The sequence below is a fragment of the Henckelia pumila genome, chromosome 3 (genome assembly GCF_033568475.1).
Source record: "Henckelia pumila isolate YLH828 chromosome 3, ASM3356847v2, whole genome shotgun sequence".
Taxonomy (NCBI): Eukaryota; Viridiplantae; Streptophyta; class Magnoliopsida; order Lamiales; family Gesneriaceae; genus Henckelia; species Henckelia pumila.
The window spans coordinates 146500682-146513489 of record NC_133122.1 but is presented as its reverse complement, the minus strand read 5'-3'; the positions used below and the strand labels follow the sequence as shown (position 1 = coordinate 146513489).

The window sequence follows — 12808 nt, the reverse complement described above, 5'->3', positions numbered from 1 at the left end:
TAAATCAAACAAGAATATATTTATAATTCATATTGAATTAATATTCTTCAAGAATATTAACAAATATTGAATCTTTAATCAAAATTCTGCAGGAATATTGATATATGTTAGATCTCGAATCAATATTATTTGTTAATATTGATAAATATTAGATATATCTTATATCACTGTCGTTGGCAATCTAATATCAAAATTCATCTAGAATTTTGGCAAATCTCGGAAGATTTGATTCTTCATAAATATTGACAAATTTTGAATCAATATTCCATCAAGAAATATTGATAGTTCTACCAAAATATGGATAAATCTTAAATTTAGAATAAATATTTTTGATCTGAAAAGTTTCGAGCTTGAATTTGATAGGCACTAAATAGGCGAATCGAATCTGTGAATGAGATAAAGCAGGATAAATTGCGGTTTCAATATAATTGAGGTGATCTAGGGTTTTCTCTGAATTGGGGAATTTGGGTTATTTCTGGGTTTTCAGGAATATAAACAATCTCTTATTTAAATATTAAATCATAAATTTTGCTATTTTTTTAAAATCAAATAAATATTCTTCCGAAATATTGGTGAATATTAATATATCATGCTATCAAGTCAATATTCTTCATAAATATTGTCGGATCTTAAATTATCTATCAATATTGACAATTTTTATATCTTGTATCAATATTCTTCGTGATTATTGATAAATATTGTATCCGTAGATCTATCAAATATCAATATAAAATCATGTTGTGTTACATCAAGAACATCAACACAAAATCAAACATTGTACTTCTTCAGAAGCATAAATGATTAACTAGAAGTATACACATAAAAGTAAAATTTATGCGATTTCGAGAAGCATCAATATAATATCGAAATATTGTGCTTCTTTGAGAGCATTCATACAAAGATAATAATAATATTTTTTTTTATCTACCTTGAAGAGAACTCGTGCTGATAACATGTTATAAATTTAGTGGAAAAAGGGAGGAGGAGAATGAAAGAGTAGAGAAATACAATAGAGAAAAGATGAGTGAAAATCAATTAATTCTCATTTCAATTATACACATCTATTTATAGGGTAGAAGGAATGTTACACAAAATGAATTATACATCAAATCAATCACTTAAATATCATCTATATATAACAAATAAGTTTTTTTAAGAAAATAAATAAATGATAAGATTGGGAAAAAAATGTAACGGGAAAAGTTGATAAAGAAAATGATATTTGCAATGTCAGTATATAATCAATATTTAAAGAAGACTATCGTTTGGTAGCTTATATTATTAATTTGTGTATAACTACTCATCTTATCCAATTTCATGTTTTTATCATCATATTATTTATCCATATATTAATTATTTATTTTACATCAATCAAATCATCAATTATTTATCTTACATCAATTAAATTATTTAATTTAAATTACTATATTATCCCTTATAAATAATATTATTCATATTTTATTTATTATTAAAAGGAAAAAATAGTAATTTATCATTTTTATATAAAATTTAATCAATCAAATCAAATAAACTATAATCCATCAATCAAATCAAATAATATATTAACTATCATTTTTATTATATTATATTACTTATCTATGTATTATTTATCTCATCATACCTACCAAACGGTACAATAATTACGCCTCACATAAATTTATTTAATCAAATGGAGGAAAAGAAAAAAAAAATTTCCAGCTTTCACTACATTTTGGTACGTATTGGGTAAACTCCGGACTAACACAGTAGCCTACAAACTATTATAGTCAAATAAATCGCACTAAATAAACTTTGTGCGAAGCTAGTCCAATAAAATGTTAATAAAAAAAATCGAACTTCTTACTCTTAAATTAAATAACCATGTTTAAACTAATGGATACACGCTTCTAGATATTGCATTTGAGCGAGGTTCGATTCTTGCTTCTCGCGCATTTTTTTTAATATTCCGCCCGGCTTAGTTTTTATTCTTGCTTCTCGTGCATTTTTGTTTTTAATATTCCGCCCGGCTTAGTTTTTTAGTTTTTTAGCAACCATTTATTTGGGCTTTTACTTTTACATTACAAAAGGCCCAAATTAAATATAATAAACTTAAAATCAAATATTATATATTAATTAAAACAAATAAATAACAATAATTATTGTATTCAATTGGCCTGGGAGTTTTCGACAGAACAGAGGAGAAGAAAATTGGGAATCAAAGAACGACTCTCACTCTTTTTTTGGTCTAGCTTATATCACAGTTACACGGTAAGAATAATTAATCAATATTTAAATATCATAATTTAATTTATTAAAATTTTGGTCGGATACTTGGAATATATGTTTTGTTGTATTAGGGTTATTTTTTGGGGAATTCGAAGCTTGTAAGTAAAGTAGGTAAATGGGTCATGGTTTAATTTATTGAGACTTGGTTGGTTATTTGAATTACAAACCTTTGTAATAGTTTTTTTTTAAAAAAAATTACAAGTCTTTTGTATTACAGATTCGAAACTGCCTTTTGAATTAAGTTTTTTATTTCTGAATTCATGTTTTTTTTAATGGTGTGCTTTGAATTTTGGATGAGCTTGATATTTGGAAAGATTTGAATAGCTAATTTTATTTGTTCATTGTCACAGGATTTGGATATTTCAAATGGGAAAATTCGGTACACTTGATAAGTTTTTTTCAAAGAAGAGAGCAAATGAATTAGATACAACTACTGTCATGGCATCATCAACAAGATCAATTGATAATGATCCTCCATCACAAATTTTAACCAAAAAATTCAAAAATATAGAAAGTGAGGAGGTTGATCTCAATTCTTTGGAGCGTGATCCAGGATTGCGTCGACAAATTTGGGAATATCATCCTAAGCAACGAGAAGAGATTCGTCGAACTTATTTGAATCTGAAGGCATATCAACCTATCCTTGGAGGATATCCACTAAATAAAAATAAGCATCCTCGAAGATTTCAATCTGCTTGGTATGAGCAATTTTCTTGGTTGGAGTATTCACCCGCTAAAGATAAGGTATATTGTTTTCCATGTTTTATCTTTAACAGGCCATCATGATACTCAAATCAAAATGCATTTACTGTTGATGGGTTTTGTAACTAGAAGAAAGTTAGAAATGGAAAAGATTGTGCTTTCTTAGCTCATATAGGAAAAGATAATGTATCTTCACTTCACCGTAATGCTGAAAAAGCATGTGATGATTTGATGAACAAGCCGCAACATATATCAAGGAGATTCGAAATTTTTAATGTTGAACAAGTTGCAACCAATCGTCTTCGGTTAAAGGCTCACATACATGTGGTACGATTTCTTGCACTTCAAGGAATTCCATTTAAAGGTCATGATGAGAAACTAGTTCGTCTAATCGTGGTAACTTTCTTGAATTCTTGGATGTTCTAACCATGTACAATGACGATCTTTCAAAGGCAATTGCAAGAGCTCCAAAGAATGTCAAGTATACAAGTCATGATATTCAAAATCAAATACTTCATATGCTTTCACTGAGAGTGAAAAATGCAATTCGTGAGCAAATTGGAGTTGCCAAGTATTGCATAATTGTTGATGAAGCCCGAGATGAGTCGAAAAGAGAGCAAATGTCTATAGTATTGAGGTTTGTTGATACTAATGGATTCATTCAAGAACGTTTTTTTGGGATTGTTCATGTATCTGATACTGCTGCTTTGACTTTAAAGAGTGCTATATATTCTATTTTGTCTCACTACAATTTGGATGTTCAAAAGATCAGAGGTCAAGGTTATGATGGTGCTAGTAATATGAGGGGAGAGTTTAATGGATTACAAGCTTTGATTGTGAAAGATTTCCCAAGTGCTTATTATGTTCATTGTTTTGTTCATCGATTACAATTGGCTTTAGTTGCAGCATCAAAGAATGTGACATCTATTCATCAATTTTTTGATAAATTAACTTTTATAGTTAATATTGTTGGTTCTTCATGTAAACACAATGATGAATTGAAGAATGCCCATGCAGATGATATTGCACATTTGATTGCTGTTAATGAAATTGAAACAGGGCGTTGACTTAATCAGATAGGTACTTTACAGTGAGCTGCTGATACGCGTTGGAGTTCTCATTTGAGATCATTGGCAGGCCTAATTAGGATGTTTAGTGCATCGTGTACAATATTGCTTAATGTTATGGAGGATGGACTTCCTTCTCAACGAGCAGATGCTACGTCTGTTTATGATGAAATGACTTCTTTTAATTTTGTATTTATCTTGCATCTTATGAAAGAGATTATGGGGATCACAGATGTCCTTTGTCAAGCTTTACAAAGTAAGTCTCAGGATATAATAAATGCAATGGAGCTTGTATCTTCTACCAAGAATTTGCTTCAACAGATGAGGGATAAAAAGTGGGATGATTTGCTTGTAGAAGTGAAGTCCTTTTGTGATGTTCGAAATATTGATATTCCTGATTTCAGTGCTCCGTATATTGATAGAAAAGGTCGAACTCGTCGTGTCAAGACAATTTCACAATTGAGCATCATTATCAGGTAGAACTCTTTTATGTCGCGATAGATTCACAATTGCAAGAAATTAATGGGCGTTTTAATGATAATGCTATGGAGTTGCTCATTTTGAGTAATGCCTTAAATCCTAAAAATGCAGTGGAGTCTTTCAAAATTGCAGATATATGTAAACTAGTTGAAAAATTCTATGCACAAGATTTCACAAGAGACGAGAAAGAGCAATTGGAGATTCAGTTGAAGCACTACGAGTATAATGTAGTCAAAGGGTCTGAGTATAAAAGTCTTTCGACCATTTCAGAGTTATGTCAATGGTTGGTGAAGACTAACAAATCTGTCACATACAACCTCATTTTTAGAGTGGTCGTACTTGTGCTTACTCTTCCGGTTTCCACTGCTACTACAGAACTATCATTTTCTGCGATGAATATTGTGAAAACAAGGCTTCGGAGCAAAATGGAGGATGATTTTCTATCAGATGCATTAATGGTGTATATTGAGAAAGAAATTGCTAGAAATGTGAGCATCGAAGATATCATTAAAGACTTTGAAAATTTAAAAGAACGTCGAATTCCTTTTAGTTAGATAATTATAATTGATACTTGATTGAATACATCATTCAAGGAACTTTTGGCTTGTTTTTTGTAATATATGAATCTTTTTTTGACAAAGTAATATATTAATCTTACCTTCAAGTATTGTATTTTTTTATTATTGTATTATTTGTTATTGAAATTTATATGCAAACATATACTAATTATTTTTGTAACTTTGTGTGTGTGCAAGTTCGGCCCCCCAAACATACGATCCTAGATCCACCCCTGTTCACATAGATCACCAACTTGAAAAACCAATCAAAAAAACATTTTTATTTCACTTAGTGCATGCAAAACGTGGTCCAAGAAATACTATTTTTTCATAATAATTTTATGTACTGTTACACTTATTGGTGGTCATATCGGTGGGTTCTTTCCAAACAAATATTTTTTTTAAAAAAAAAAAGGAAAGGAAAGGAAAGGAAAGAAAAGAGTGTCGGTTTTTGTTCGACGTCGCCTAATTAATTCTTGATTTCCAGCCAAGTAATAAAAATTATTCTTGATTCTCCACCAAATAAATAATGCAACCATATCGTTTCCTTAAAGAGTACGTTTAAGCAAAAAAAATAAAGGAAGTCTAATACAAAAACAGAAATTATCTTCTAACTCAATATTTTTTATACTCATGTGGACCTGTGGTTCCTCTGTAATATTTTTATATAGAAATTGATATTTTTTTTAATCAACATATATGATATAATTTATTTTTAACATAAAAAGTTATATGTTAACTCAAAAAAGCATATATTATGCAATATTTATTTATAACATAACTAGCAAAAAATGATATTTTTTCTTGAAAAATAATAATTTGGACTTAAATAAATAATAGTAGTTCATTGGTCAAGTCGGGTCGAAGATCCACTCACAAAATTGATATTTGTAATTGTCTTACATTAGTTTTATGTTTATTTGTAAATGACAAACTCTATCCATATATAGAGCACAAAGTAATATTTTTGACAAAAAAATTAAATATTTTTTTCACGAATCACCTCAGTTTGGAGATCTTATCACAAAATTGATCTGTAATCATAAGAGTTTTTTGTGATTTTCTTATTTACAAACTCGATACATATATAGAGTGGATAATAACACTTTTGACATAAAAATATAGATGATGCGATGATCATAAAATGGGTTTACGGGTACTGAGTGGGTGAGAGCGCCGGAGGGTCCTCGGACGTCACCACTTCGATGCTTAAGTCAGATTAAGATGTATAGAGTGAGCTTAGGAATTTGAGAAATTAAATGTCTGTAAATATGAAAGTGTGTCGTGAATATAAGCATGAATGTACCATAACTCGACCCGGGAAAAGGGGTATTTATAGGGAATCCACTGGGACATTTAGGTATCTACATAATCACTTATTTTTAGAGATTGCAAACACTATCTTAATGATTACCTTGCATGAATTTTTTGACAATCATTAAATATGAAGTGATAGCATTTAATACAACGTGACATCTTCCGTAATTTCTGGAAAAGCTCATGTCGTTGCAACGTGCTTTCTGATCACTTTCTCCGTAAAGAAGAGTCAACACACGTTAAAGAGACGTGAGCTCTTCCTAGCCTTTAGAAAGCACACGAGGCTGGGCCCTCCTAATGATCGGGTAGTCTCCATTTTCTTACGAATAAGTAACCCTTGGTTAAGGTAACTTGGCCTCTTCCTATCCACTAAAGGCATAAAAACCCGGTCCCTCTAGTGCCTGAGTCATTTTTTTGCCCACCCGAGCTCTGCTGCACCAACCCTAATCTCTTGCCTAAAAACCTCTTTCCTGTCACCTCCGGGTAATTCATCATCCGGGCTCTCTGATGATCCCTCGGTTTGGTGATAGCCCGGGCTATTTCACCGGGATATCACCAATATACTTTTCAATGAGTCGGAGAATCATTTCACAAAATTGGATGTGTGACTCATAATAGTTTTTGTGTGTGTGTTTTTTTATAATCACAACTCTTACATATTTGGAGTGAGAAATAATAGTTTGACATAAAAATAATATTTTTTTCATAATTTCAGTTGGATCGAAACTTGAGAAAATCCGAGATTTTGCCAAACTCCGAAATCGGTGCCAGTAAACTGCAACGTCTATATAATAAAAGAACAAAGAAAAAAAAATAGTGGGGAGTTCCAGCCTTCCACAAATTCCCACGTTGTAGGAGTTATCTGGATCCTTCGATCCTACCCCATGGACATTACCCCATAGGGTAGGTGAAATTTTATCATTGGTCCAAATTATGGGGGAGTCCGCATAATTTGACTAATCATGTGCTTTCACCTATCACATGGGATAAAACTCATGGGGTAGGATGAAGTTTTCCGAGTTATCTTTCCAATTAGAGGATTTGGAGCATCTCTTCTTGGGTAAGTTCGACCCTACCCGTCAAGGTAGTACCTGAATCCACTTATTGGCTGCCATGTGTATACAAATTATTGACTCATTTGTTTTTTTTATTTTTTTAAAAATAATCCTTAATGAACATGTGTAAACACACGTGAGAAACTCAAACCCAACCATGGTTGACATTTTTTAGGGAAGTAATTTTTTTGGTTTGAGATTTCGAGCGGTTAATTTCCACGTTAAAGAAAGGGTAAAAATTCTCTCCACTATTTCGAACAGCCGCCACCCCGTTCGAGACTCCAGTCCTTTTTTTGTTTTTGAGATTTCCGGCGATTATTTATAGTGAATAAAGGATTTCTTATTTGACTGGCAAAAAATTCTCCTCACTCTATTTCAAATTGGGGAAAATGAGGGATATAGACTTGATCTTGTTTTTAATTCAATAGATAGACCTCTGATCGAAAAGGCTATATTGCCCCTGCTTTAAGTGTTTTCTCTCTCCTCCTTCTCTTTTTTCACGTCTCTTTAAGTGTTTTCTCTCTCCTCCTTCTCTTCTTTCACGTCTCTGCGTTGTTTTTTTTTTTTCTGTCTTCTTTTCTCACTCTTCTTCCTAATTTTCCCTCTTCTTCTTTTTTTTTTTTTTAATTCACCAAGCGGTCGACCAAGGCTTGGGCTTGGTCGACCGCTTTGACAGCTTGGTCGACCGCTTGGGTCAACTCAAACCATTATATATATATTTTATTGTGTAGTATTATTATCAAAAATATTGGTGGTCTAGTGGTTAGAGTCCAGGAGGAGAGAGGAGAGTCAGGTTCGAATCCTGGAGAGGAGAGGAGAGGAGAGAGAGGGAAGGGAGAGAGGAGGGAAAATAAGTGTTGGACATAATTTTTTTTTTTTTTAAAAAAAAGACCAAACTACCCTTAATTGAGACTCTTTGACTGAATTAAAAAGTCAAGAGTCCCTTTTATTGAATTGAAAACAAAACCAGACCTATATATTTAAATGGCCCTTTCAAATTGCCGTTCTAATTTTACCAACGCCAATTTGAAATTCTCCATTTTCACAGTAAAGAAAGGGGTTATCAATTGAAAGAAAAACACCTCCCTCTTCTTCTTCTTCTTCTTCTTCTTCTTCTTCTTCTTCTTCTTCTTCCGCCTTAAGTCGTAGTTCAATCGCCGACACATTCGAGATTCTTCATTAAATGACCAGATCAAAAAAAATGACCGCTCAAAAAAGTAAAGTGTTTTTCTTTCAAATGAGAGCCCCGTAAAAAATAGAAAATATCGAACAGCAGCAGCGGAACTATGTCACTTGTCGGCGAGGGGCGTCTGGCGAAAATGGGTGGAATTACTGTGATGAGAAAACCGGTGGATATGGAAATTGTGAGACAGATGAGAACTTTGAATTCTTTTATCTTTGGTCAAACCATAGTTGGGTTAAGAGGCCTACAACTAAGAAATTCGGAATTTTTTTTAAACAAAAAATAAATGATGCATGGCAGCCAATAAGTGGATTCAGGCACTACCTTGACCGGTAGGTTCGAACTTACCCTCTTCTTGATCTCTACACACCACATATAATTATATACCAGGTATTTGCACATAAGTGACGAAAAACTTAGTTTCAATCAAGTTGATATTTACATTTTATTTTTTGTTATTTGTATTTCACTTGTGAATAAATTTGATACATTATTTTGCGTATGAAATGTAGTGTAAATACCACAAAATGAAGCATAAATAACAATTCTCAAATGGAAATTATGATTAATTTTGTGCTATATACCAAAATACCTACGGTTTCTTTGAGGTCATCTTGCTTAATAAATAGACTAGTGATCCGAAGCACGCTTTACAGTATTTTTAAATAAAATTTATTTTTTATTTTTGGTTTGGGAGAAAAGCACGTTTTTTAGGAGACATGTGAGAGAGACGTGAGATGAAATTAGAATTATGAAAGTTGTCAAAACGTTATTTTGCCCTTTGCCTTCGAAAAAAAAGGGAAGCAGAAAACTCTCAATGAATAGAGGTAAAATGGAGAAGAAAACTGATGTCATCGTGACACACCAAAAGTAATTATCAAAGGGTGCTCAAGTTTTATATAATAGTATAGATATAGACGAGATTAATTAACTTTTAAATTTATATATATATATATAAATATTTATATATATATATATATATATATATATATATATATTTTAAGCTCAAATCAAAATTCTTTTTGAGATATTAAGAATATAATTTCCAAAAAATAATGGTGTGCTACTGGGCTGATATAATCTTATAATTAATTGATAATTCGGCTACTTCCCTTCGCTGGTTGGATGTGTTATTGTCAATTTTTTTTTTAATCTTTTCAAGTGAAGGAAACCTGCATGGTCCAGCTTTGAACTACCAATTTTTCGGTTCATTTTTTGGGCTGACACGCTGATATTTTGCTTCAATTGATTCAAGAAACGAGGTTTCGGATTGATGCAGCAGCCACTACTCATGTCTGGTTGGTCCTAGTTTCAATTCACTGAATTTTCTGTCTGCGCTGTTAAAAAAATGATTTCTTGGTTCATATTCTCTTTACTCAGGGGCTCGAACATGGGTCTTTTATGTGTTTAGAATATCTAATTTAGTGTTATGTAAAATTTATTCTAGTCTTTCGGGCAATCCGCTGCTCGATTTCTGGGTTTTAATTTCTGTTTTCTTGATGCTGGTGCTGTAGTGTATTCTGTGCTTTTTTGGGGGGAGCTTTTTTGTACTGTCGTTATCATGGCCGACAAAGTTTTGAATATCAATTTATCATCACCGGTTTAATAGTGCTAGAATGTTGGGCTCCCTTTGAGCAAAGTTTCAGATTCAAGCTTTGTGAATGGAGAAAATAGGTGTAGGGAGGGGCAATTGCCTTTATAGTTTGACACTTAGACTTCATTAGGTGATCGATGCGGACTAATTGTAGTTTGATGGTATTGCTTGATAAAGTCAAGAAGATGATAATTCATACGTATCTACTTTCAGCTTGCTTTTTGAGAAGGATTTTGATTAGCCACAATGAAATCAAAATGAAGTGCAAGGATCCTTTTATGTTTTCGATTATATAGGGGGTATCTACCATTAGGCTTGTCATTTGAAAGACCTAATATGGATAGAGAGCATTCCAAGCTTGTACCCCTGCAAATTTACTAGAGCGAACTGATGCAAAAGGGCGCTGAATCCCTTCACGTTCTTGATTAATTATTTGGAATTCAAAGGGCGTTGAATCCTTCTTTTCCTTTTGAAATGTTACCAATTTATATGGTTTTCTACTGGGTTTAATTTTGTTTTGAGTAAAGAAAACTTTCTGATGATTGTATCATGTTATTTTATATTCATTTCTTCACTTGGGTTGATTTTTCAATGTGATTGCTTGAAAGCTGACTCAACAAGCAAGTTGATGAGGCCACTCTGCTGTGAAATTATTCTATACCGAAGTGATTTGAACTCATTTATTCCAAATTTACATAGTGGCGCTTCCAAATGGTTTTTCCTTCAAATTACCAAAATACAGATTTCCCGCGGCAAGATTTTCTATGTTTGAGAATTGAGAGTACGTCTTATGCCAGAGTTGCCTTTATAATTTACTTCCATTACTGTGTTTGAAATTACATAGCATCGAACTATCATGGAGTTCATTCCAGGATTACGCTTCACATTGAAGGTACTCTATGCATCATGTATCCGTTGTTTTTTCGCAAGTGTGATGTCAGCCTTAGTCATGTTTCCTTCTCCTTGTTCTTGCTGATTGCAAGCACATTCTGTCAATCTTTTGTCTGCATAAATGATGTCTATGCTTGGCTTACTCTCACTGTCGTTTCCATCCAGAGGAAGAAATGGAGGTCCTCGCGGAAAAATCATGGAATGGCAAACTTCGTGCCTTTAGGACCATGGCTTGGGAAGCATACAAAAGCAAACCGAAGATACATTGGATTCTATTAGCTCTAAGCACTGCAGCAATGCTCGTGGCATTTCCTGCTTCTTCACTTTTATCTCGTGTTTATTACTCGGATGGTGGGAAGAGTAAATGGATAATTTCTTGGGTAGCCGTGGCTGGGTGGCCAATTCCTGCATTGTTTTTAATTCCTTCGTATTTTGTCTTAGGAGTACTCCCAACTCCTCTGGACTTTAAACTTACTCTATCTTATGTTGTCTTGGGTTTCTTGAGTGCTGCTGATAACCTCATGTACGCGTACGGGTACGCTTACTTGCCTGCGTCCACTGCCTCTCTTCTCGGATCTACGTCCCTCATATTTTCTGCACTCTTCGGATATCTGCTTGTGAAGAACAAAATCAATGCCTCGACTATCAATGCTGTTGTTATCATTACTGCTGCAATGGTTATCATAGCACTTGATTCAGATTCGGATAGATACGGTAACGTTACCGAGAGTCAGTATATAATGGGATTTATATGGAATATATTAGGATCTGCTTTACACGGGTTGATATTTGCTCTATCTGAATTAGTATTTATAAAATTGCTCGGGAGAAGATCCTTCCATGTCGTTCTCGAGCAGCAAGTGATGGTTTCTTTCTTTGCTTTCGTGTTCACTACAATTGGCCTCATAGTAAACAGGGATTTCCAAGCGATGGCATCGGAGGCAAGATCATTTAAAGGCGGTAGAAGCTCGTATCTCTCGGTCCTTATCTGGGGGGTCATCACCTTTCAGCTCGGGGTTCTTGGAGCCACTGCTGTGCTGTTCTTAGCGTCGACTGTGCTCGCTGGAGTACTTAATGCGATAAGGGTGCCTCTTACAAGCATTGCTGCTGTCATTCTTTTGAAGGATCCGATGAGTGGTTTCAAGATTCTATCTTTAATAATCACTTTCTGGGGATTTGCTTCTTACATATACGGAAATTATCCTCAAAAGTAAAAATTCATCTTGATTCTTGGCACGCTGCTTGTTTGTTGTGTATCAAGTTGTCGCCTTGTTGTGTATCAAGTTATCGCCCTTTAGGGTCTTGGATTGTTTAAAGTTGGTGACGTCTTTCATGTTAAATATGCCATTTGTTTTGAGGTCAAGAAGATGTTTGTTACGCTTGATTTTTGAATTCGAGATCTTAAAACTGGGAGGTCTCGATCTCGAATTCGAAAAACAATGGTAACATACATCTTCTCGACCTCAAAACAAATGACATATTTAACATGAAAGACGTCACCAACTTTAAACAATCCAAGATCTCAACGATAATATATTAAGTTTGCTTTGCGTAAATTGTTTACAAAGGACTAAAGGAGGAGATAACCATCACATTGGTGGTTGATTTACCACCACGTTTCAAATGATGTGTAAACTATAGATATATATTTCGTCAATGGAATGTACCGAATGTATGAAATGTTTTGTTTTGTTTTG

General features: G+C 33.3%; 3 protein-coding genes across 4 annotated transcripts; all 3 read left to right on the top strand.

The window, feature by feature from the left end:
* Positions 1-2165: 2165 nt before the first annotated feature.
* On the top strand, positions 2166-5178 carry LOC140891238 (uncharacterized). The gene is made up of 3 exons (XM_073299623.1): positions 2166-2247; positions 2616-3009; positions 4027-5178. Exons 2-3 carry the CDS (start codon positions 2632-2634, stop codon positions 4045-4047), a joined length of 399 nt encoding a protein of 132 aa, XP_073155724.1. The 5' UTR covers positions 2166-2247; positions 2616-2631; the 3' UTR covers positions 4048-5178.
* Positions 4152-5068, top strand: LOC140889691 (uncharacterized). The gene is made up of 2 exons (XM_073297415.1): positions 4152-4461; positions 4536-5068. The coding sequence occupies exons 1-2, from the start codon at positions 4152-4154 to the stop codon at positions 5066-5068; spliced, it is 843 nt and encodes a 280-aa protein (XP_073153516.1).
* Positions 5179-9683: 4505 nt separating the features above from the next.
* Positions 9684-12347, top strand: LOC140891087 (probable purine permease 5). 2 transcript variants are annotated; one of them, XM_073299359.1, is made up of 2 exons: positions 9684-9924; positions 11277-12347. In XM_073299359.1, the coding sequence occupies exons 1-2, from the start codon at positions 9900-9902 to the stop codon at positions 12323-12325; spliced, it is 1074 nt and encodes a 357-aa protein (XP_073155460.1). In that variant the 5' UTR covers positions 9684-9899; the 3' UTR covers positions 12326-12347. The 2 variants fall into 2 exon arrangements, with proteins under 2 accessions (XP_073155460.1, XP_073155461.1); XM_073299360.1 differs by lacking the exon at positions 9684-9924 and adding an exon at positions 9936-11112.
* Positions 12348-12808: the final 461 nt, after the last annotated feature.

What these genes read in the sequence shown, in the direction of transcription:
- LOC140891238 (XM_073299623.1), top strand. Translation starts at nt 2,632, where the DNA reads ATGGGAAAATTCGGTACACTTGATAAGTTTTTTTCAAAGAAGAGAGCA. An exon ending in ATTCACCCGCTAAAGATAAG is followed by an intron (nt 3,010 to 4,026) that starts GTATATTGTTTT and finishes AAATTGAAACAG; the next exon opens with GGCGTTGACTTAATCAGATA.
- LOC140889691 (XM_073297415.1), top strand. Translation starts at nt 4,152, where the DNA reads ATGGAGGATGGACTTCCTTCTCAACGAGCAGATGCTACGTCTGTTTAT. An exon ending in TCCGTATATTGATAGAAAAG is followed by an intron (nt 4,462 to 4,535) that starts GTCGAACTCGTC and finishes ATGTCGCGATAG; the next exon opens with ATTCACAATTGCAAGAAATT.
- LOC140891087 (XM_073299359.1), top strand. Translation starts at nt 9,900, where the DNA reads ATGCAGCAGCCACTACTCATGTCTG. An exon ending in GCAGCCACTACTCATGTCTG is followed by an intron (nt 9,925 to 11,276) that starts GTTGGTCCTAGT and finishes GTTTCCATCCAG; the next exon opens with AGGAAGAAATGGAGGTCCTC.